At 39.0% G+C, this 26,111-nt stretch overlaps 1 protein-coding gene across 1 annotated transcript; it reads right to left on the reverse strand.

Annotated features, from left to right (window-relative positions):
• Window positions 1-7,512: 7,512 nt before the first annotated feature.
• Window positions 7,513-13,835, reverse strand: LOC124137652. The gene is made up of 6 exons (XM_048398742.1): window positions 13,554-13,835; window positions 12,895-12,982; window positions 12,366-12,565; window positions 10,273-10,358; window positions 8,237-8,435; window positions 7,513-8,008 (listed from the first exon to the last, which is right to left on the reverse strand). Exons 1-6 carry the CDS (start codon window positions 13,752-13,754, stop codon window positions 7,892-7,894), a joined length of 891 nt encoding a protein of 296 aa, XP_048254699.1. The 5' UTR covers window positions 13,755-13,835; the 3' UTR covers window positions 7,513-7,891.
• Between the last annotated feature and the right edge of the window lie 12,276 nt (window positions 13,836-26,111).

Here is a 26,111-nt window from a genome sequence, read left to right on the forward strand (position 1 = left end):
ATCGCGGCGCTTTAGACAACTGGGCCACCCGTGCCCCCTCAAATGAGCAAGTGCACTCATGAAATTCTTTATAGTTATTTTTTTTAGGTATGATTTTAATCCAAAATTAATTTTGAATGCACCATAAAGGGTTCATTTTGAACTTGATGGTGGGACTGTGTTTGCACATAAGAAGATTTTAGACGAAGCATTAATTAAGACATGAAGCTGGCAATGATATGTATATTATAAGATTTCTTTAACAAATATACAGTCATGCTGGCTTATTTTGGAGTCAAATATTTAAATAAACAGATCATGATGTATGTATAGCGATTTTAAAATTCCATATAGAATCGGTTTTTGCGTTCTTACTATGTTTAGATTCTTGGTAAATTACTACCTTTTTAAAGACAATTTGAGTCCCATCTACATTAACTGACAAATGGTAGTTATCACAAAAAAAGATTTTAAGACGTCAACACGTTTCAGTATCAGAAAAAAAGGACAATATGTCCTAAGTAGTCGTAGGTAGCACGTATTGGACGTGTACGTATCACAATCTTCGTAGATGAAAGTATTATCCACGTAGATGATACAAAACTTTGGCACTAATACGCTTCCATAAAGACTATATTATACAGTTTGAAACAATACTTTTCTTCGAATGAAAGTAAAACATATGTTTAAAATATGCACGTATAAAAATAATCAAATTTATGTCACTAGATATAAAACTCCATCAATAATACATTTATATTGATGCCAAACGGCGAGATCATAAATGATAAAGGGTCTTGGCAACTTTGAAACACCTGTCTCATTTGACATTAGAAAAATGTATTTCTGTACATCAGTCGTACACAGTATTTGAAAAACAAGTAAAACACTGAAGTCAGAAGATGGCATGTGGAACTTTTGGTGAAAGATATCAGAGCTTGAATGAACACCCTTAGCGTGGCTATTCACATAGTGACTAGGTCCTTTGTCATAAGCGACTGAAGCATGAACGCACCGGACGTTATGTTCGCCTAAACATGATACGAGGATGCAAATCAAGGGCAGATAAGTACGTTTCTAATAGAGCCTATGTTACTAAAACATTTGAGCTAAATAATGTCCGATATCTTTTAGAATGAGTAATTTGGAGAAGAAAGAGAAATTTGGGTGCTGTCACCATTACAATCCGACAAATAGAGAATCTCACCCGAGGGTCTTTTCATACCAAATATATTTATTGACATGTTGACAGCAAAAGTAAAGCACAGATTTTCGTATCTAAAAATGAAATAAAAATGGGTTTCCATGCTCGTTCGGCTTTACAATGTCGTCATAAAGTTGCATAGTTTGAACATGGTCCAAAATTCACTTTCCAATATATGTTCGCAGAAAACGGATATTGAATGTAGTTTACTCATCAATATAAAATAGACATTGTCAACACAATAATCTTTGAATTTTGCATTCAATGAATTGATTTTAAAATAATAATTGATTTTGGTCTTTTTGATATGTAAGTGTACATGTACCCGTATTATGTCAAAAAAATGTATAGATACTTGAGACAATTCAGACAATAAAATCGTTGTAATGTATAGGGTCAATGGACACATATTAGTACATGATCCCCAGCAATGTTGTCAGACAAGCCAAACATCTTCGAACTGCGTTCTGGAATAGATTTGACACAATTATAATGTATTTCGCTCCTCGGCCAGATTTAAATGAAATCAGTTTATTAGCTCTACTTAATTTATTATGATAGAAAAGGACTACATTATATGTGTGTTCACGTTAACTTGACAATTCCTAAATTATCTTTCTTTGCAAACGAAAATTAGTGTCACTTTCAAATTTTGAAAAGAATTATGGATCTAGATCGACCCAGTATACATCACGTTACATCAGACTTGAACACGCATCTTAAATGCTGAACGCCAGCTGTTCGATCAAAGGTCTCGTCATTTAGAATAACATCCCTTACTTTCGTCCTTGACTTTGTACGCAATGTGTTCACATAAAGTTCTGCGCGCTCGCGAGAGGACCATTTGAAGGGAAAATAGTGAAGTATCTTTCTGCACATTTCTGCTCAAATATTTGCCCGTTAAACAATGTGACCTGACAATGTGATCATGAATTCCGTGTCACTTATCTTTGTTGTTATTGTCAGCAACTGGGAAATCCCCGTGACGTCATTGGGAAACACGCCGCTTTTTCAATCTCTAACACAAATGAGTTCTCTGTCAGAGTTACGATAGGTATCGTAGTTCTGAACGATCTGCGACAGGTTTAGGATAGTTTCGAAAATCTACCTTATCTTAAATTTAAGATATCTTATCTTTGACCGTAAGTTGTTAAGATTAATCGTAGCTAAGATCGTTTCGAAAATTTTGGCCCAGCGTCTTAAGTGTGAAAAGTACTGCTAACAGCTTCAATAGCAGAGCCATAGTGATGTCATTTGATTGTGGCGTCATGGTAACCAAAGACGCCACAGTGGGCTACAAATTAAAGCATTGTGATGCAATTTCATTGCGATATCTCCTATGGGAGCCAGTTTGGGATGATAAATATCCTTAATGTATAAGTACTCGTATACTAACATTATTATTCAGATGGTGCTAAATTAGTGAGATTATAAATGTACAGAGTAACAGAAAATATAATATTATATACGTTACATATGTTTGTTTACAATTAGAATTAAATGCACCTTAAACAGACTTGACATGACTTCTTTGAGTGGCATTTAGAGCTAGAAGTTGGAATGGTAACTAAGACAAAATTGTTATTGATGAGCAACTTCAATTGGGCGACGTTAATCCCATACCCATCAATCACTGTACATCAACCCTATCTCTTGTATAAACTTGTTTATCATAACTACCTATCAATCAGTGTACATCAACCTTATCTGTTATATAAACATCTATCTATTGTTATGTATATATATCATGCTCATACCTAGTTTGTACATCATTTGCTTGATAACGGTGTTAAAATCTACACCGAAACGTCGCCCAATTGTAATAAAGAAGTTGCTCATCCATAACAATTTTGTCTTAGAGACTTGACATGCATAATTGTGAATCACAAAAAACAATATATAATCTCATTAAAATTTGATCTTAGTTCTTGCTACCGCTGAACAAAATCTCAGGACTTCCCAGTACGGGTCATGTCAGCAGAGCGTCCGTCGCTTAACCAGATCGGGAAAGAGAGTCTGAATATGTTTTCTTATCATGCAACCTAGCAAATGTTAACACCGGGGTAACGAGGTACCGACAGTTACGGGCTGTACGACTCACCACTGATTCCGTCAAAATCATTGTCTATTTCTCGATGCAATAAACATTTGAAACGGAAGAGACTTTATATAGCCCGAGGGAAGTTGTGCCATGTAATCTCTATCCTCTATATGTTAAACGGGGGCACGGGTGGCCGAGTCGTCTAAGGCGCCGCGATTCGCTGTGCAGGGTTGAGTCCCTTGGACACGCCAGAAACCTATGATTGTAGGTTCGAATCCCGGTTCGACCCGATTATATTCTAAGTTTGTCAGCACCATACCCTTGCTCCTGGGTTTCACCGAAGTGGTAAACGTCGGAGACCTGCATCACGTAGGGCTTTCCTCCCACATTAAACTGACACGCCGTAATATAACTGAAATAATGTTAAAAGCGGCGTAAAACCCATTTCAGAAATTTGTTTTGTTTAAGGTTCTAATTTTGAATCGATATTGTCAAAGCGACCGATTCAGGGCAACCTTTGTCCGAATGAATATTTAATTCCAAAAGCTAATTACATCGTAGCCATGACATCACTTAATTGTCATTATTTAAATGACGCTAATCGCCATTGTTAATCCTCATCACCATTCCATTGTATATTGACTGTCGGACAACCTGTGCTACGATGTCACTTCTCATTGATCACTGTTATTCATATTATGGCATTATTAGCCTTCATCGATTATCCCATTGTCTGAGTCGATAATCACTTACGTATCCATCTTAAGTAAAAATTAGTTGTCTATTTGTCTATCCAATGTTGTCCATTACCATATACGTATTTACATTCATACTGTAGCTGTTGTACGGACGATCGCGAGCAGGATGTGTCGCTCGCAGAAAACGCCCTGAAGTTGAACTCATGAATGACTGAGCTGGAAAGTCCGTTCATCGTTGTGTTCGTGTATTTCTTATTGACTGTTTAAATGTTGTGCCTTAAACTTCCGGAACGGTGATGCCGATGCCATCCTTGATTACGCCAAGAGCTAATTCCACCGTCGACATAGTCGTTGGCAAAGTCTTTCAAAGTGTAATCTGGAATGGATGTCGCCTGTAGGCTCGTTAAAGCTGTTTTTTGACTGGCGAATGTCGACTTCTTGTTCACTATTTCAATGGTTGGTCAAAGTAATTGAGTCCCACACTATTTCAGTTATTTCTGTGTGTGTAAGTTTGATGTGGGATGAACGCCCGAAGTGATGCAGGTCTTAGACGTTTGCTTCTTTGGTGACTGCAGGTGTTCACGAAAAGGGATAGCATCGCGCATCATGTTGACAAACGACGTACCATATCAGTAAATTCCTCTGACTGTTCACCATACTGTTTCTTGACAGGTCTTTGATGGCGAAACCTTAAGCCAAAACCTTATTTGTAAGCGGATATGTCTTTCCGCGAACTTTGAATAAATTATATATCTCCTAAATACTTAAGCAATTGAGAAAAGTAGACACAAAATGCTGGAGCTGATTGTATAGTGCTCGACGTCAAGAGGAAATTCACGAGTCGAAAATCAAAAGCATTCCTCTTTCGCTTGGTACGCATGGTGCTATTATTTTGAATGTCTAAGCACAGATCCAGATAACTATATAATAGCTATAATATAAAACAAATGTCGATGAACGTAAACTGTCTCACAGCGCAGTTAGAATGCCAGGCCTCACCTGAATTGACGGCCTGAGAAAGGCGGCCATCTTTAAAATCATTTGACCATGTTGCTGGCCCCATAGCCAAAACTATTCACCTTGTTTAGAGCTGTTAATGTGTCAAAAATCATTATTTTATCTCAAAGATCCAACAAACAGTTATTCCACAATCTCAGATAATTGCTTCAAATATTTTCCAACCATATTTACCTTTAATTAAACCATTGAACTATTTGTTTCTCACTTTTCAGTAGTAATTGGCTTTCATGGCATTCATTTTGTCAGTTCTTCTCGGTAATAGCATCATTAGCACTCTCCATAAACAATACCAAGAAGCAGGCTAAATTCCAGGCATAAAATGGTGGCCATTTTGCTTGGCCCTATAGCCAAAATTAATCACCATGGTTAAAGTTTTATTGTGCCAAGTTTCATGCTTTTAACTCAAAGTGAACAATTCGGCTCTTTTATTACACTCAGTCGCTCCACTAAGGACAATGAATATGGTTTCACAGTTGTTTCTTTGATTTTCAACTTTGGTAGATAGATGAGCTGAAGATATATAGACGACTAAACAAGTCCCCTCAGATACCGTTTTTATTACAACGAGTGTATTTCGTTTGTTAGATACGTTTTGAAAAACACTCGTAATAATAATGTCATAGCGACTGATTTACGACAACAATTGTCTGAATGAACATTTAATTCCGAAGGCTAATTACCCTGGGGCCATGACAAATATATGCCTTGAAACACTGAATTGCCGTTATTTATAATATGATGCTCACAATTGTTAATCCCCATTTGATTGTACATCGACTGTCTGCCATCCTGAACGAGATGTGCAAGTATGTCACTGATGTATTATCGTTTACATTTATTCATCACTTACTAAATGTCAGGGGACATTGGCTATATAAGCCTTGGTCCAGAGAAAAAGAGAGAGGGAGAAGATAGAGACAGGGAGAGAAAGGTCTTACCCTTAGCCTAGCTAGGGTAAGGCTGGGTGCTCCGGGGCACCAAGACAACAACCACTACCACTATGTGTTGACCCGGCACATGGTGTCTTCTGTATGTATATATATACATGTATAAAATAAAAATGTTTATACCGCAAGCCATCGACTCCAAGTTGTCCTGATGTATTCACAAAAAACACTCTGGTTACATAATAAACCAGCAGTTTTAGTTCGTAAACAGCCCAAACCGAAATCGGCTGCATGTCTTGTTGTGCATGAACATTGATATAAGCCCAAGCATGAACATTGTTGACATTTCTATGCATACACTTTAACAAATTGTTCCTGCTGATGTGTGTTCAACTGAAGGGTATTGAGGCCGCCCAGTATCCCCTTTGGACCATCAACATTATTCCCTTTCCTCGATCTATCAGCCAAATTTACACCCTGTCCGTACCATTTTGGAAAAGGGAATCCAGAGAGCTCATCAAACTAGTTCCTGTTCACTGTACGACCCCCAAATGAAGAGTCCAAAGGCAGCTTCAATTAACGAAGGGCACCATCACCCTCAGAATAAGAAAAGATAACCATGATCTACACGTTTACACTGGACATCAATATATCAACACGGTATGATATTGTTCACATTTGGGATAATTTGGGCCAAAAAATCAGAAGTCACGCACACTTCCACGGAGTTTTCGTATGACTTGTATCGATGATATTTAGTTTGACTGATTTTCTCGAACAGCCAAGGGCGTTCATTCATTAACAAACACTTTCGGAAACAATGCCACACAGTGCGATATAGCCGGAGCATCCAACGCAAGCTAGTTGCAAATATTTTAAACTCACTTCATTTCGCCATGCTGAAACTAAATCAAATTGAAAATCGTGAAAGTAGTCGGGTGCATCACATTCATATGGACCCGAACTATCAAAAGTCTGTAATTGAGTTTGAATTTTTTAGCAGGGGTCGCTATTTTAATTGAACTAAAAGCTGGAATATTGCTGAGTGCGGCGTTAAACAACAAACAAACTAATTAAACTAAAGCAGTCACACACTCCTGTTCGTATGCACATTGTAGCATATAAGCTGGGAGAGGAGCACAGTTCGTACCCATAGGGATAGATTCTACTTGTATGATGTTCTACCCAAAATTTGAAGATATTGTCAATCGGGAAATCCAGCAACTCTCATATTTGAGTATCTGGATATTTAGTTGTGTTACTTACGGTCTGAACAATTTGACCACATTCATTACAAATTGTAATAAATAAATTACGAACCCCTTTCTTGGAAACAATAGCTCTATTGATTAGAGAATGTAGGTATCTTCCAATTTATTGCGAGTTGTGTAAAGGGTTGAAGAATAAAAAGGATTTTCAACTTGAAATCTTTTCCTGGTGTGAGATTGTACATTTTTATTAATTCTAAAGATTCCATTTCATTAACTCCAAGTCTCCCATATATATTCTCTGACACTATTTAATCATTTACTATAATCATGTGTTTAATAAGTTTCAGTGTAAACACATTTATTTCTATAGATAAGACAACTGCTCATAAACAAATGGATGTATGTACTATAGACCTGAGGACTCCTTTGTACAGAAACAATAAACCAATATTGATTGATTGACCAGGTTTATTGGGCTGACAAACGAAGGGACATAATCAGGTGAATCTGTCATTCGAACTAACGAGTGATGTTTTTAACACGCTTAAAGAACACAACTCTGCACGGCGATTAACGGTGCTTTAGGAAGTCATGTATATTTCTACTTCAGGGCAAACGCCTCAGTCCCAGTACAGTAGTTATTGTACAATTATACTGATCAGTGGACAGGCAGGGGCGAAGCTCCTACAGCCAAGGATACATTATTTTAATATGCATAGTTGGTTACCGTTGACACAATCAATTTGTTTGTATTAAGTATATCAACAATTTTAAAGTTTTACCCCACAGATCCAAAGCTATAGACCTACATGTATGCATCAAGTGTGTGTATCTTTCTTGGTCCTTGTGAATCAGATTGAGATTTCCATTAAACGTACAATGAAGTCATATTTCAGATGTATGCGGTTAGGCTGTTTCCCCGGGAGTCTCTCAGGAAAGTTGATCACAACAACACCATCCACCACAAGCTGTAAAGTAAAAACATGCACCGTTTTATACTAGTAGACAATTTGCTTTAATTGTGGTTACAGAACCACATTTCATTTTACCATAGCGTTTTATATTTGTTCACATTATGACGCTTCTGTGAGTATGTAGGAATTTCAAATGATATCTACAACACCAGTGAAAGTCGTTCAGAATTGTTCCAAACAATAAAACATCATTACCATTGCATACTCCAAGTCTGATCATACCTTATACTCTCCGTCATTCAGAGATATTTGGATCTCAGATTCCTTTCCTACAGTTAAAGGAAGCGGTCGTATCTCCTCAATACCCCAACGATGGTGAAACTTGCTGTTGATAACTGTCACGTTCCTTTTCAATCCAAAGTTAAATCTGAATTCTGAAAGCAACGTCACGTCCTCACCTGCCTCCAGCGCCACGGAACACCTGTAACAAAACCAAACTGAGGTAGAAATAAAACAAAGGGACAAACTATAACGATAGAGGTCCTCCTGGCTCACTAGATTTGCCAAACTTTAAAGTGTATGGAAAGTTGAAAATACGTCCTGGAAATCTTTTGTCTTGTGACTGATGTTTTGATATTCCTTTGAGTAGTGTCATGTCTTGAACACATGCAGGTGAACGCAAATATATGTGAAAAAGAGTAGTTAAACAGTTTTGGAGGGACACTGCAGTTGTTTTAGGCAAATTGTGTAAATACCAGGTGCTATCGGAAGGGCAGGACATGGATTCACTTTTCGCGAACACCTGGTGTTATCACTGGTTATTAGATATCCATTCATGTCATTTTCATTGCTGTTTTGCCTTTAAACCTATGTCGGTTGATAAACGTGAAAAGCGATGTGCTCACTGTGGGGCAAAACAACATATACCTCAACTATCAAAAACTTTACAGACTCCTTATTTATTTGTTTAATTCATTAACTCAAAAGAACTGTAGACAACAATACGAAATCAGTGACATCGTTCATCGCAATAATGCGACACTTCTGGCCCGCCCATAATTTTTCAGCTAACAAGGTAATAGTTGTTCATTAGAGGGCGAGGTGGTTTAGGGGAAAAAATATAAAAAACGTGCTTGGTTAGCCAATTAAATGCCACAGAATTTCTTGCAATTTGTTCATATTCAGATGTCTGTTATAAGAGAAGGAACAGTATCCGTTTTATTGTGTTTCACATGTCATGATGACTATTGATAACACCATGCTGAGTGAGTGAGAGAATGAGATTTAACGTCGCATTGAAAGGTTTTTCAGCCGAAAAGGTCTAAGTCTAACAAACAAAATCAACATTTGTATTTTTCAAAATAATCTCCCGGCTTTTCAATACACTTCTTATATTGATAGTGAAGCTTTTCAGTTGCCGTCAGTTAAGCCATCCATTGTTGTCGTCATTCCGCTTTCCACGAAGGTGTTCTTTCTGTTTAGGAAACAGGTGGAAATCACTTGGGCCTGATCTGGCGAGTCTGGAGAGTGAGGCAGCCCTTCGAACCCACATTGTCGCACAGCAACCTTTGCAAGTCGAAAGTAGTGAGAAGAGGCATTGTCATGAAGTAGTAGAAGTCCAGCAGTCAGCATTCCTCACCGCTAACAGGCAATGAAGACAATCGGCATGGTAGGCACCGGTAATCGTCTTTTGACTTAATGGACAAGGATCACACCCTTTGCATCCCAGAATACAGTGACCATAAGTTTCTTCACTGACCTTGAAGACTTGAATTTCTTTGGTGCCGGAGAAGTGGAATGGTGCCATCCCATGGACTGACGTTTTGACTCGGGATCATAGTGGTAGACCCATGTTCCATCACCCCTTACTTATCTTTTTTGAATTAGCACTAAGTTGTCTCTGGCAATGTCACTTCTTTTTTCCTTAAGATCAGAATTTAGAAACTTTGGCACCCTACGAGCAGATATCTTATTCATCTGTTAATGTTCATGAATAATAGTTTCAATGGATCCATGACTTAGACATGTGTCTTCCTCAAGTTCAGAAAATGTGATATGTCTATCTGACAGTATACGTTTTTCTATCTCCTTGAATAGAAAATCCAATGATTGAATCTTCATTGATCGAAGTTGAGGGATGTAACATTTTATATTTCCAGTACCGTTCCGTGATAAAGGATTTCACCAAAGTAACAAACCTTGGAGCAACTGAAATACTGTTTGAAGCATCGTAAACACACACACACACACACACACACACACACACACACACACACACACACACACACTGGAAGCAGATCATTAGAACCCCTCATTACCTGAAAGCTGTGGTTGGAGTAGCCAAGACAACGACATTGAACTTGCTTTGTGGTCCACATGGCAGATCATACAGGTTGTCCAAACTCTGCAACAAAAAGCAAATAGTGGTGGCAATTATAGATGACAAAACACACTATCCTTCCATCTGCATACCACTGATCTCCAGACTTTGAATTGTTACTACGAATATCCGTAATAAATGATTCACTCAAGTGACACACGCAAAGCTTAACCAACTGGCACATAATCTAAAACCAATGATAATTTTCCACTGTGGTTGTGACAAAATCAACGCAAACAAGAATTTTAGGTGGCTCTGAAATATCAATATATTCCGGGGACAAGGTATATTTTAACAGTCTTAATGTTCAACGTCAGCATTTACTCTTCGATAAAAACCAGTATTCAATAGGTTTCAGTGATACCACAAGTTGACGCACACAAAAAATAGAGCAGTTCTCCGTAATTTTGGTTCAGATTCTTGAAGTATGAAGAAAGACAGAAAAACAAGCGTTATCAGATGCAGTCATTCCGCAGAAGGGACCTGTGTCATTAGATCCCTTTTTAATACCTTAACGTTGAACATGTGACAGGTTTGTTAATTCTTTGGGAAATTACCTGTTCTGTGATATCCTCCACTGTCATTATAGGCAAAGTAAAATTAATGTAAACGACCTCTGAAAATTAGGTACATAAGACATCTCGCCCTTTTTGATACATTACTAAATCAACATTCACGGCGTTATTTACTGTATGTTTAGAAATCTAAATATCGGATATTTACTCGGAGAATTGAATTTCAAAACTAGCATATCAGTGATCACGGGTATCTGTTTTTCATCAATTCACCCTTGATAAATCTATAACGTCGCCTGTAAGCCTAGACGCTGCTGAAGAAGAATATTTTGCCGCTGTTATGTGTATGTTGTGTGTTGTTATGGTGTGAAGGCAGCTTCCCGTTAGGCAAAGGAATATATGGTCCTGGGATTGTCTGCAGATGAGGCACCATCCTAGTGCCTACAATACTATTCTCCACAGAGAAAAGAGAGCAGTTGAACAGAGAGGATTCCAGCGCCTATATAACCTATCTGAGAATGTTTAGGTAAAATGGGTTTTAACGTCGGGTCCAAGATTATTGCACTTATATAGCGACGTGCATGCACGTGTGTGTATGTGGCTGCTTGTACCAGTCCGGACTAATGCCGACTTTATAGTACACTGAGATACCATGCCGCAGTAAAACATGAATACCCCACTCAGACACAGTATACCGACACAGGGCCGTTCTTGTTTTAGCCAATTAATGCCGAGCGTCAGGCAGAGTAACAACAATTACCATCTGTTAAACGTTTTATGATTTGAGCGGCCGGGGATTCAACCCACGACCTTCGCTCTCCAGGCGGACGCTCTACCTCTTGACACGACAACAGAGGTGAACCTATCTTAGAATGAACAGGGGAACGTTCTCAGGTTTCTTCTTCACTCAAAGGCAGGTCACGAGACTGAGGGTGTCTTGCATTCTGATTGGCTACGTTCATGTATCAGCATCGTTCCCTCATAGCTACTAACATAAGCAAACATGACGTCTGATTGTATGGGTACGGCTCTGTTGACACACGTGATTAAGCGTACATTTAGAGGAAAATCTAGAAGATAACATGCGCCAGGTTCCACATGCACCTTCAGTAATACTTGGGCGAATCATGAGTGTGAATGAAAGAGAGGATCTTGTCGAAACAAGCAGTCAGCTGTATTCCAGTTATATAACGGCCGCTGTACATAACCGAGATCAGGAAAACCAGTGAGTGAAAGCATGACTACCTATCCATTCCATTCGGGTACGAAGTCACAGAGCCTGAAATCACGATCCAGATCAGGTTTCTGGGAATCAGTTCTACCCCGGCATCCAAACGGGGTATAGTGTTAATGGACCAATTACATGTTTTACGTACATCGTTGTTACAGAATAAATAACAAGAACGCTCAAGTGGAAAATCATATCCTATCAACAGAACATCATTTTGTCAACTTAAACATGATCTCTTATTTCGATTGCGATGGAAAATGTTGTATGGAACATCATTATACGTACCGGATTCCTCCATCTGAACTTTCCGCAGAGACTTGCCACATTCTCCCACTGTCCAGAGGCTTGACAGACACTGGTGTTTCTCTGATGACAGAAGATGTAGTCCTTCTTGCATGAATACCTTGCCACAGCACCCTGGTAGAGTCCGTCATGGGTCACGCTGGCCCCGGATACATCAGGAGGATGCCCGCAGCCCCGAAACTCTGTGTAGATAATCACATTCATCTGCGGTTTACGTCGATGAAGTTCCACGACTCAAACAAATCCAAACCCTTCCCTAACACCAATCACCAACGAAAGACTTATAACGCTTCCTTGGTAGCCTCATTTTTAGTCTTTGTCATTAATCCGATTTTTTAAGATAAATATATCAAAATTTCTCCTTTATTGGTTTACGAATTTCGACTTTTCTCTCGTTATTTCGATTATTTAAGTGTATACCTGACAACATACCTGAAACACATGGGCTGACAAATAAGTTACGCAACTGTGTATGTCTCGTTGCCCATGCAAATAATCAGTTACAACATACCTGAAACACAACTTGCACGGCCATGTCGATCTACTTGACAGCTGGTGGTCAGGGGACATGACATTCCTAAACAGGGACCAGCGAGAGTCTGGAAATATAACATACAAATGCACTTCTCAAAGTTGGGGGTGGAAAAGTTATTCAAACATAGACTGAAGCCATTTAGGCATTTGGCCAATAAATCCAACCAAGAAAACAATCGGATGTTCAAGACGTTTATTGAAATATTCTTAACAATCTTCTTTGTTTGGCTCTATATAGTGATAGAAACAGATAGTACACAGCACGTCATGTGTTTAAATCACATACGCTCTTGCCTCTAGTTGTGAATGAGCGACGGTGGCCTCAAGCCCATGGGTTACATGGGGTAAATAAGAATAAGATACATAAGAGAAAAACTTCTTTATTACAATTATGAGTGACGTTTTGGTGTAGGTTCTAACAAGGTTTATCAAGCACGTGAACGGTGCTTGATAACGGTGAAAGAACCAACACTGAAACGTCGCTCCTAATTGTAATAAAGAATTTGTGGTAATTCCGGTGAACATTGAGAACAACGTTCAATTTACCCTAAACAAGTGACCATAGCTACAATTCAGTGAAAGCAGTTTTGAGAAGATTGAAGAAGTAATTCTTGCCAAAACTAAAGAATGACAAACCTTGGGCCAGTGTTGGATATCACTGAAGTCGAACCCAGATCTTGGAGAAATGCTTACACGAGCACTGCTGTTTCTGTTTAGAAGGCATGTACGTGTCTTGTGTTCAAAACCAAAGGAGAGACATACAGAGGACGCAAGGCATTCAGACGCACAGTCATACAGAGACGGACTCCCGAGCTTCCTGAACGCCTGATGTTCCATGTACTTGTCATGTTGTATTGCAGCATCGAAGCAGTTCTGACTATTTACAAACCTAACTATTCCACAAAGAAGAAGCAAAACTTCAGCACGGTCGGATAAAAAAGCTATGCTCAGTGTTGCCATTCTTCGACTATAATGTGTGAAAGATAATTCCTCAGTTTCAAACCGATCTTCCAAGAAATACGTAAAGGTTTCAAATGAATACTTTATTAGTCCTAAGTGAAATGTTGTTCTTGGAAAAGTGCAACACAATTAGCATTTGCCATTTTTGTCAAGTATCCCAAAACGATTAAATTATTAATACGATAATGGAACCATATATCTTGCTTTTATACGTACGCTGTACAAGTAATTCAATATATATTTGCCTTAAGTTATAAATGATTAAACATGTAGCATTAAGTTGTAGAAATGGCAACAGTCAAGTTGTAACATATATTTTCCATTTCAGCGTTTGTTTCTGTTCAAGGAGAAACAGAATAAGAGAATATTTTCACAATACTTGTTATCAGGGCATCCATCAAATACAGCAAACAATTTATTTATTTATTTGGATAAAAATGTTGATTGTATTTTCTCAGTGTAAAGTTTTCAAGAACTCTGTCGAAAAAAGTAACTAATTCTCCCCATAAATGATTGCAATTTCCAATGTTAATGTCACTGTAAAGTAATTTATAAACAGTGCTTGATATTGTGTCATTATAGATTGTTGTGTATGCGTAAGTAATAAACAAATATTTTCTTTCTTTTTTTTTATTGGTTTTTGTTTTAACTGGTGGAAATTACGATGGAGGGAAAGTGGGTAATATTGTTAAATGCCTCAGACAGCAATATTCAAGTTATATCACAGCTGTCTATAAATAATCTATTCTAGGCCATATTCAGAGCAACATCCCACGCCAATGAGGTACAATTACACACAGGAAACCAAGTCACCCAGCCTGACCAAGCTATACATTTTCGTCTTAACACAAGCATCGTCACTGGAGACCTATTGTAACCAAGCATTTCCACTGGAAGATCAGTGTACGGAGTGATATGACTGAATCACTGGATGTAAGGACATCCTTGTTTAATGCTTCGTGTGGAAAATGCCCCGGTCAGGAGACATTAGAGAGTGACTTTATACCACTTTCAACAGAATACCAGCAATATCTCGGCGGGGAACACCAGAAACTGGCTTCACACATTGTAACCATAGAGACTCGAAACAAGGCCTGTCTGTCTGTCCCACTGGCATCAAGTAATTTTGTTGTTTTTCTGAGTGGTTGTAGTCAGCACGATGCTAAACAATGCATATGGAATCCCGTTAACGCACATGTTTCCATAACCATTCTTGGGTAGTGAAATGCATAGGGCTTGCATAAAAGTCAACTTTTGCTGGAATGCATGCTTTTCTGCAGCAGTTGCGTTTGTGTGACTTGATTCAATACATGTACTACAATATTGAAAACCAAACTTTACTTGTTTGAAAAATACACTAAAATATTGTTGTCACAGGAACTTTTGTTCCACAAATCACACAGTTTAAGTAAACGAATCAAACATCAGCAGTAAAGCACGAGGTTTTAGTTTGTGTTTTGTTGAACAATGAAATCAGCAATGTTAAAGCTGCATGTCGGTGGTCTGTAAATAATCATATCTGAAACTGACAGCCTAGTAATTGACGTTATGAGCTTCTCTCTGTTCTGAGAGGTTGTAGGGGCGTCTGGTTGATACAGTGTTTGCATTCTGTTAGCGGTCCACGTCCTCCCTTAGAAACAAGGGTGAGCATGCAGGACTGGACTTCGAGCAAGCCCCCTGCTTCTTCCCAAAGGCTGAGAGAGCAGTGGCGTGGAGAGTATATGGTCCCATCTTTGCTTGGCGTCTCTCTGTGAAGGTTCTGTAGTAGGAGATCCGGTTTAGCATTGGTCTTCAGCAACCCATGATTGACGTTAGAGGCGACTAAGGGGATCAGGTGGTCAGGCGGTCAGGCTCGCTGAATTGGTTGATGCATGTCATCGTATCCAAATTGCATGGATCGATGCTCATTATGCCAACCATTGGGATGTCTGGCACTGACCGCCGTCACATGGGTGCATTGTTGCTGAGTGCAGCGTTAAACAACAGCAGCACCTTTCTGGCTGGGAGCTTCACCCCCGAGTGCCATGTTCTACCTTCAAGTTAGGATTAGCATCGATACACTGCTGCTTCCCGTTTTTTGCCGTCGTTCCAGTGCGCTGATCTGGGCCCATGCAACAGACCCTCCCTCATCCCCTCAAAATCACTGATAGATCCAAGGGTAAAGTGAGAGATAGTACTGCTAGTATGAGAGATGTCACAATAAGGATGTTGACCAGACTGTTTTCGGAAGTCCAACTTCCGATTTGCTGTGGGAGTTTACACGTTTAGCCAGGGCAGTAGGGTTGGGAAGGATCTTTCCTTCGCCAAGAAGGGCAGCCAGCCTAGATAGACGAACCCCCTCTACCCTAAGCATCTGGTTTCAGTCTTCAGATAGCAGCCTTTTACCCCGAGAAATGTTCTAACATGTGAAGGCCAGGAGCCTTGACTTTGAGAGGCCAATGGAGGTGCTCGCCGTTGGGACATTTGATAAGCATTGGGAGTTTGTCCCCAATTCTCCAGTCTTGGTCAGGTCACAGTTTAATAAAAACACTTCTGAATTATAGACTGCAAGAAAAGGGCATACAATGTGAGGCATATGTAATTTGTTTCAGAAACAAATCCAAAAGTTGCTCCCTTAGTTTCCACGGGCACCTGTACCTATCTAACAACTGACTGGAAAATCGATCACTCTGCTCACTGCATTATATTACACTCATATATACATGTACATACACTGTATGAAGTAGATGTAAGAAGTACCTATTTACAACCTGCGTCAAAAGGTCATGGCCCCTCAAGTTTATGAGGAGAATTATCGGCTCAAAAGATTGGTGTCCACCACACGAACCAAGTAATTTTAATACTATTCAGAACCCCAGTAGTCGAAGTGGTAGCAAACTGAGAATCATTAGACACTCACTCATTGTGTTCATATTAGAATCCATCTAGTGAGACTTACTTGTAAATACGAACATATCTCACGTCAACATGTCATTGACAATGTACATATAATCAAAGACCACAAGCATAAACATTTTCAGGAAGTATATGTTGTCATTTGAAAACTATCCCTGTCAGTCCTCACATCCGATCCAACTCATAGATCCGCCAATGACGTACTCAATCTAAAGAGGTTTTATAAGTTAATGAGGTGACGATATGATACATTGGAGAAGCAGTTCACCCTGGAATATATTAATATCATGTTTTTATTTGAAGTTTATGCGATATACAGCTTTTCAATTGGACGAGTAATCGGTCACCTCGTTCATACGTTTTTCACGAGACCGTGTTCTTGAAATGACGTAAACACTGACGGACTACTTCCACATTCCTGGGAAAACCCTTGGGACGTCCCAAGAACGAATACGTACAGAAGCGTTCTTTCGGATCATTTAGACCCTTCAATCTTGAACTCAGCGTTTTAGAATACATTGAGAAACGCCAGAGAGTTTGACTGCACCTTCGTTCACGAATATACTCGCTACGACCCACCCTGGTGAACAAAACAAAGAAATGCACATCCAAACTATGGTAGTATCGACTCGATCCGTGTCTAGGCTAACAGTTGCAGTCTACAGCAATCTATGAGTTAACCTTAGTGTCTTTTTGATACGTCTTTAATCGCCTTTCAATGATCGGTCAATTGATCAATGATGACTAAAACATGCTGAAGTCGAACCCAGATCTTGGAGAAATGCTTACACGAGCACTGCTGTTTCTGTTTAGAAGGCATGTACGTGTCTTGTGTTCAAAACCAAAGGAGAGACATACAGAGGACGCAAGGCATTCAGACGCACAGTCATACAGAGACGGACTCCCGAGCTTCCTGAACGCCTGGTGTTCCATGTACTTGTCATGTTGTATTGCAGCATCGAAGCAGTTCTGACTATTTACAAACCTAACTATTCCACAAAGAAGAAGCAAAACTTCAGCATGGTTGGATACCAAACCTATGCTAGGTTTTGCCATTCTTGGATTCTATAATGTGTGTCTGTGTGTATGTCTTCTCTCCGTGTAAGACAATTGCTCTGTCGCGAAACGATCTTCCAAGAGTAACGTAAAGGTTTCAAATAAAAAATGTATTAGTCCTAAGTGAAACGACGTTCTAGAAAAAGTGCAACAGAGTTAGCATTTGCGATTTGTATCAAGTATCAAAAAAAAACCATTAAATCAAGAAGAAGATAAAGGAACCATACATATTGCTTTCATATGTACGCTATATGAACATCCCACAAGTAATTCAATATATACTGAACCGCAAAATAAACGTCTCCATGAATATGAGAAACCTTATTTGTCCAAACACTGTAAACATACTTTGAGACATATTAAAAAGATGAAACTTGGCAAAACTGACCATCAAGGTTGAAATTAATGTGTCAAATGTTCTTAAAGTGAAACACAACACTAGTCTCTGAGAAAATGGCATCATAAGTCAATATCTCGTTGTCCGCCATGTGCACTGATAACTGCCGTGCAACGTCGATACATGAAATGGGTGAGGTGGTTGATGAGTACCATAGGCACTTGAGCCCACACTCCGAGGAACGCCTGACGCAGTTCACCTGCAGTTGTCGGCCTTGGTCGGACGTCTTTCAGTCGTCTTTGAATCTCATCCCACAGGTGCTCAATGGGATTCAAATTGGCACTGAGGACAGCACTGCATGGTTCTTATGCCATTCTGCTGGAGGAGGTCTCTTGCTGCTCTCTCAGTATGGGCACAGGCGTTATCATGCTGAAACTCGTGGTTGCGGCGACGTGCCAAATGAGGTGTGGCGTGTGGTCTCAAGACTTGATCAATGTACCAAGCTGCTGTGACACCATTGCCTCTCCCTGGACTGATATTCGGGAAGACCACAGGGCCGACCCTCTGTGCAAGACCAATTCCACCCCACACCATGATGCTCGGACCACCCCACGAGTCTCTCTCAACAACACAAGCATCCAGTCGCCAGACTCCCTCTCTCTCTGCTATCTGCTGTTGGATACAGTAACGGCTCTCGTCTGAGAAGAGGACTCTACTCCACTGCTGGTGACGCCAATACTGGTGCTGTGTTGCCCACTGAAGACGGTCCCGGTGATGACGTGGTGTCAGAATGGGTCCTCGGTGTGACCTGTGACAGTGGAGGTGTCTGCTCGTCAATCGTTGATGCACGGTGTCAGCACTAATGTGTCGCTGGTGTGTCCCCATGGTCTGTCGAGCAGTTTTCACAGCAGTAACCAAGCGGTCTTGAAGATGCTGTCGCACAATCTGACGATCCTGACGTCGGGTGGTGACCCTTGGTCTTCCACTAAGTGGTCGGTCATCTATAGTGTTGGTGGTCTGGTACCGTTACTGGAGCCTGTATATGGTGGACTTGAAATGCATTGGCTACCTGCCGGGCGGTTTGTCCAGCTTGCAATCGTCCAAGGGCTTGGTGTCGCTGATTTCTTGTCAGTCTCGGCATGTGGTAGCAATTCAAGAACGAATGAATGTTATCCGATCTGGGTGAATTGTTATAGGGCAAGAAATGGGGGAACGCATGTGCATTTCAATTTGCACGGAACTCACGTGCATCGATTTACCATGGCCGTTGCCGTGATGCGTTTGGGCGATCGGTTTTATTGTCATCTGCTTTGTTTTTTAATCATGAAATTTCACTTGACCAGACAATCCAGTGACTGACATCATGAGCATCGATCCACGCATTTGGGATCGATGCCATGCATCAACCAAGTCAGCTAGCCTGACCACCTGATCCCGTTAGTCGCCTTTTATGACAAGCATAGTCACCTTTTACGACAAGCAAGGGTTGCTGAAGATCTATTCTACCCGGAATCTTCGCTTACTTGGTTGATGCATGTCATCGTATCACAACTGCATGGCTCGATGCTCATGATGCCAGTTACTGGATTGTCTGTTCGAGGCTCAATTATTTACAGACCGCCGTCATATAGCTGGAATAATGCAGTTTAGTACATAATATACAGGAACATTTGTCAATTATATATGTAGATGTATGTAAATATAAAATGTCAACATGAGATAATAACCAATCTCGATTATCCACCGAAACAGATTCCACAGGGAAATAACCAGTGAAAATGATATGAGCGGACCAATTATAAGCAGTGATGACACCAGGTGTTTGTGAAAAAGGGAAGCATGTCCTGCCCTGCCCCACCGGTAGCACCAACCAAAAATGAAGATTGGCTGTGTAAAATGTGTGACTTGGATGTGTCAAGTATCGTTGTTCGTCAACCATTGGTTTTGATAATGAACATGCTGTTCTATACTTAGTGGACATGGACCATCCAATATGGTGATTGAATTGAGTTAATGCTTGTTTAACCCGGCAGTCGACCGCCGGTTAAGATAAAGACAGAGCCTTTGTCTTCTTGTTTGAGTCCTTTACTAATGCCAGCTATAATGGGCCAGCCCATTGAGATAACATGCCCTGAAATTAGCATGGTTACCGTCTTTGATGAACACTTGGAGTATGATATATACATTTCTGCTTTATCTGATATATTATAATAGGGGCGCAGATCAATAATTAACTGTAAACATGATAAACCCATCGTCAAAATTGAAATATTATTATCAAGTTCGGACACAAATGGGTTTGACTGTGTAATTTAGACATTCTATGCCATCTCGGTTGAGAGAATTATGGTTCATGAAATTTTGAGGCAAAATATGTTTAGAAACAGAATACCCACTTTATGGAGTGTATGATACCAGAACTGTTTTTATAGTGTTTAAAAAGACAAATTTCTCTCTTTAAAGGAGGATTTTATTATATCTATTATTATGATTACTTTACGGCTATTTCCCAAGCCGCTGCTGTTACATTGGACAATGTTGCATGTAATGACAGTTAAAGTTTCGAGGTGATGAAATAATGCTACATGTTTAATTTATATGAAATATATGAAAGAAAAGGGAGAAGAATGAACTGTTTTCATGTGAACATTGTTGTTAAAACCCCACTAATTTCCATCTTGATGAATGTTCATTTTCATGTTTTTCCTCACTGAACATGTTGATCACTTCATATTCAATTGTCTGTTTCCTTTTGTGGTGAGAAGAGCTAGCAAACTACACTATATAAATAAATATCTTGACTACTTTGTTACTGTAGTATCAGTCTTTATTCCTTCATTCATTCAGTTTCACTTTCTGGGGTGAGGTGGTTGCAAATTGCACAAATAACAACAAACATTAAATACGTCGTCAATCAGTTACACAACAGGACTCTTTTCCCCCCATGGCAGACCGAAATAGTATTTATTTTGCATCAATTAAGGCTGTCCTCCAACGCTCCCACACAAACAGCACAAGAGATGTGATTAGAAGAGAAGCGGAGGAAACTCACATTTTAGTTAACAGTTTCCAATCTTTTATTCATCAAATTGTGTAGGCCTTAGGCCCATTCTACATTACAGCTTTCACCCTCTGGAGATGGAAGTGGATCCATCTTCAGAACTCAGAAATAGGAGTCCATCATCCTCACATACACGTGAAAGATCCCCTATAGAACCTCCATGAGCCAATCTCCAAATTTAATTCAGTGGAATTGCAGAGGACTTAGGAACAATTTTAATGAAGTACAATTATTAGCACAAAATTTTCAACCGTCAGCATTTAGTTTACAAGAACCATATCTTAAACAAAATGATTTATTTGAAATGCGACAGTATATATCTTAACATTCTTTTCACCACCCGGTGATAAAGCCACTGGCGGTGCTTCCATTTTGGTAAGGCAGGGCATTATCCGCCGCCATGTTCCTGTAAACTGCAACCTTCAGGCTGTTGATGTTCGTCTCACTTTACAAATAACCTTCACACTTTGTTCCTTGTATATTTGACCATCTTCAAATCTTCAGCAGTCCGATCTTCAGGATTTATTTGACCAGCTCTGTATCATCATGGGTGAGCTTAATGGACATAACCCTCTATGGGGTAGTTCCGTTACTAACAATAAAGGGAAACTTGAAGATATCATTTCAAATAATAATTTATGCATATTCAACGATGACTCGAACACATAATTACGTCCTGAAACCGGAACGTACTCTGCTTTAGATCTGTCAATCACAGATTCAAATATATACAATGAATTTGAATGGTCAGTCCATGATGACCTTTGTGGCAGTGACCATTTTCCGACACTAGTTACAGCTATTAATCCCAAAGATGATCCACCTAAAACACGATGGAATTTTTCCAAGGACAAATGGCCATTATTTCAGACCATCTCACAAATTGCAACAAGACCTTTTTATGGATGTTCCTGACACGATTCAGTTGTTCTCCGATCAACTGAAAGGTATAGCAGATGAAACTATTCCTAAGTCCTCTGTGAACCAACATATTCGTAAACCATGGTTTAATGACGAATGCAAACACGCTAGGAAGAAGACAGAGATATACTTTCGACGCCATGCTACTGTTCATAATTTAAAAAATATAAAAGTCAATTATACCAAGGCTCGACGAGTTTTTAAACATACTAAACGGCAGGCTTGGGAGAATAAAATATATTCACGCACGCCAATGTAAAAGGTATGGAACAAGATTCCAAAAGGTTCCAAATCTAGTATTCATCATCTCAAAGATGACAATACTTAATTGACTGAAAAATCTGAAATTACAAATAAGTTGGGTGAAACTTTAGCTCAACACTCTTCTTCGTCAAATTATAATCCAAAGTTTCAGAAGTATCAAAAGCAACAAGAGAGGAAAAAAGTTAATTTTAATTCTGACAATGGCGAAGATTATAATGAAATATTTTCACTTCATGAGCTACACACTGCTTTAGCACAAGCTCATGATACTGCAACTGGTGCTGATGATATCCATTATCAGCTTTTAAAGCACTTGCCTGCATCTTGTCTCACAACACTACTGAATATTTTCGATGATATTTGGGCAACGGGAAATTTTCCTCCTTCATGGAGAAATGCCATCGTTGTACCCATACCAAACCCTGGCAGGGATCATACAGATCCATCAAATTACCGACCTATTTCATCAACTAGTTGTGGTTGTAAAACCATGGATCGCATGGTAAACAATTGATTAGTTTGGTCTCTTGAAACCAACAATTTAATCACTGACATCCAAGGCGGTTTTCGTAAAAACCGAAGTACAATTGATCATTTGGTTCGTTTAGAATCATTTATAAAAAAATGGTGTTATAGATAAACAACATGCTGTATTTATCTTTTTTCGATCTTGAAAAGCTTATGATACCACTTGGAAGCATGGTTTTTTAAAAGATTTACATGTCTTTGTTTTGAGGGTCCGCTTGCCTCAGTTTGTATCGCAGTTTTTAACAGACAGACAATTTGGTGTTGGATCAACTCAGTCGGAACATTATAGTCAGGATAAGGGGGTTCCACAGGGCAGTATTTTGTCTTTCACATTGTTTAGCATATAAATAAATAGTTTATCTAAAATATTAAATGACTCAATCGATGGGTCATTTGTTTGTGGATGATTTTAATATTTCATGTCGTGGTAAAAATATGCATACCATTAAAGACAGTTACAGTTGTGTCTTAATAAAATTCATAAATGGTGTCTTGAGAATGGATTTAAGTTTTCACAGACCAAGACAAATTGTATACATTTCTGTCTTAAATATAAACCCCAAAAAGGCCCAGAGCTCTCTTTCGATGGCACTCCAATTAAGGTTGTAAAAGAGGCCAAAATTTTGGGATTGATTTTCGACCACCATTTGACGTTTTTGCCACATATTATATATTTAAAGACTATATGCCTGAAGGCCCTCGATTTATTGAAAGCCGTCTCGAATTCAAGTAGGGAGGGGTCCAGACAACCCTCCTTCACTTATATAGATCATTATTCCGCTCCAAATTAGACTATGGCTCCATTGAGTATGCTGGAGCTTGCAAGAGTAATACCTTGGTGCATTTAGAACTTCTCCTGTTGACAGCCTCTATGTCGAGGCTGATGAACCCTCTTTGAAACTACGCCGTATTAAATTGTCTCTTCAATATATCATTAAATTACACTCCAACCCTTCTTATCCTGCCTATGACTCCGTTTTGTCATCCCCTATATGAAGAACTGTTTCGGAGAAAACCAAAGATGGTTCCCCCACTTGAAATTCGGATTAAATTACATGTTATTGCTGCTAATATAGATTTAGATCTCCTCTCTCCTTACCGCCTTTTGTCTTCTCCTCACTGGCATTTGGTGAGGCCAGAAGTAGACATTTCCCCCACACGTTTTATAATATCTGAGACTAATCCACTCGTATATCAACAAGAATATTTACAGTTAAGAAATAAATTCGACACTCACCATTCAAACTTTACTGATGGATCCAAGGATAATGGCAAAGTAGCATCTGCCACCGTCATCGGATCAAAACATTTATCTTCTAGAATACCAGACAATAGCTCTATATTCACTGCTGAGGCCAATGCTATCCTTACAGCCTTGGTATGCATTCAAAAACAGTCTGCATATAAACAATTTATAATCTTTTCTGATTCTTTATCTTGTCTTAAGGCACTGAAAAAAGTCTCTTCTAGTCATCCAATTATGTTCACAATTTTAGAACTTTATAATGATCTTTCAACTGGCCAATATGACATCGTCTTTTCTTGGTTACCCAGTCATGTCTGCATAAAAGGCAACATAATGGCAGATGTTGCTGCTAAAGCAGCACTCAACAAATCTGTGACACCATTTCTAATTCCATACAGTGATTACAAACCTGTGATCAGATGTTACATCCGAGATCTTATGCAAAAGAAGTGGGACACCAAAGTAGGTATCAATAAATATCATCAAATAAAACCAAATATCGGTTACACCTACTTGGGTTGTCAGTCTAGATTTGAAGAGGTCATTTTACGACGGTGTCGTATTGGCCATTCAAGATATACACACGAGTATTTATTTAAAGCTGAGGATCCTCCGTTTTGTATCCCTTGTGATGAGAGAATCAGAGTCAAGCACGTTCTGCCTGACTGTATTGATTTTGCCATTACAAGGGATCAATATTTCATCCATAAATGATATTTTTAATCTCAGTTCTCATTTGATAACAAGTTGGGTTTTTTAAAGTAGAATTAATGGCGAAACCGCATTATCAGTGGTTCGAGTGTCGAAGGGAGCTAACTCTAAATATACATTGGAGCTATGCTGTTTCGTTACGTATCCGAGAAAAAACATGGCGCTGTGAAAGCGATAATCTGTTCCGCCTGTCACTCGGTTCATCATTAAAACTGCACAGGGTATTATATTTAGTGAATCATTCCCATCAATACGAACAACAGTAGTATGCTTTACGATTGTTACAAGTTTTTGTCAACATTACTGAATTGTGGATCACTTACTAGCTGGTTATTAGAGGGTAACAGATGTTGGCCCACATTTCGGAGGGACTCCCTTACTGAAACACTGAGCATCTTGTGGCGTGGAACAAATATCTGAGACATGAAAGGTAGGCCATTTCATAGTCCTAATCATCTAAATAATTGTAGATATGAAACAGTACGCGATATCACCGACAAAACTGTATGCGTCATGAATGAAAACCTAAATGTGGGCCCACTTTTTTTTATATCTTTAAAGAGATTTTTCTGAGTGGGCCAACATTTTAAAAAATGTGTAAATCAATACAATTCTTACAATTAAAAAAAATATTTTGACCGTAGTTATAAAACAGAAAGACAAATGATCTCACCTTCAAAACAAGGCAATACAGTGAAAACAGAAATGTGGGCCCACTTATTCTTTTTTCTCTCTATAGACATTCTTATGGGTGGGCCCACATTTTAAAAATTCAGTAAATCAACAAATATCACCATATTAAAACTAATCTATTGACTGTAGTAATGGAACCGTAGTTATTAAAAAGAATAACAAATGATCTCGCCAACAAACCTTTAGGCACCAAAATCAAAAACCGAAATGTGTGCCCACTTTTTTTATATCCTTATAGAGATATTTCTGAGTGGGCCCACATTTTAAGATATGAGTAAATCTACCAGTCTTACCTTTCAAAATGAAAGACCATAACAGTAAGTAAACATAAACACATTCTGAAGATTAAAAACTAACATTTTATTAATTCATAACAAAACAAAAAGACTCAACATATCATTTCATCAAAACATGTGACATCAGTTGCAATATAACAATGACATTCAGATCATTTAGTATTAGTCATCACAATAGCAGCTTTTGATGGGAACTCTGTTTCATTTTATCTTTTTCAAATATGAA

This window comes from Haliotis rufescens, unplaced genomic scaffold (assembly GCF_023055435.1).
Source record: "Haliotis rufescens isolate VD_foot unplaced genomic scaffold, xgHalRufe1.0.p SCAF_19, whole genome shotgun sequence".
Taxonomy (NCBI): Eukaryota; Metazoa; Mollusca; class Gastropoda; order Lepetellida; family Haliotidae; genus Haliotis; species Haliotis rufescens.

Excerpts from the sequence above, each read along its gene's own strand:
- LOC124137652 (XM_048398742.1), bottom strand. The coding sequence starts at position 13,754 with ATGGAACATCAGGCGTTCAGGAAGCTCGGGAGTCCGTCTCTGTATGAC. Across the intron at positions 12,566-12,894 it reads CCGTGCAAGTTGTGTTTCAG|AGTTTCGGGGCTGCGGGCAT; the intron begins GTATGTTGTAAC and ends TTATCTACACAG. Across the intron at positions 10,359-12,365 it reads AGTTCAGATGGAGGAATCCG|AGTTTGGACAACCTGTATGA; the intron begins GTACGTATAATG and ends TTTTTGTTGCAG.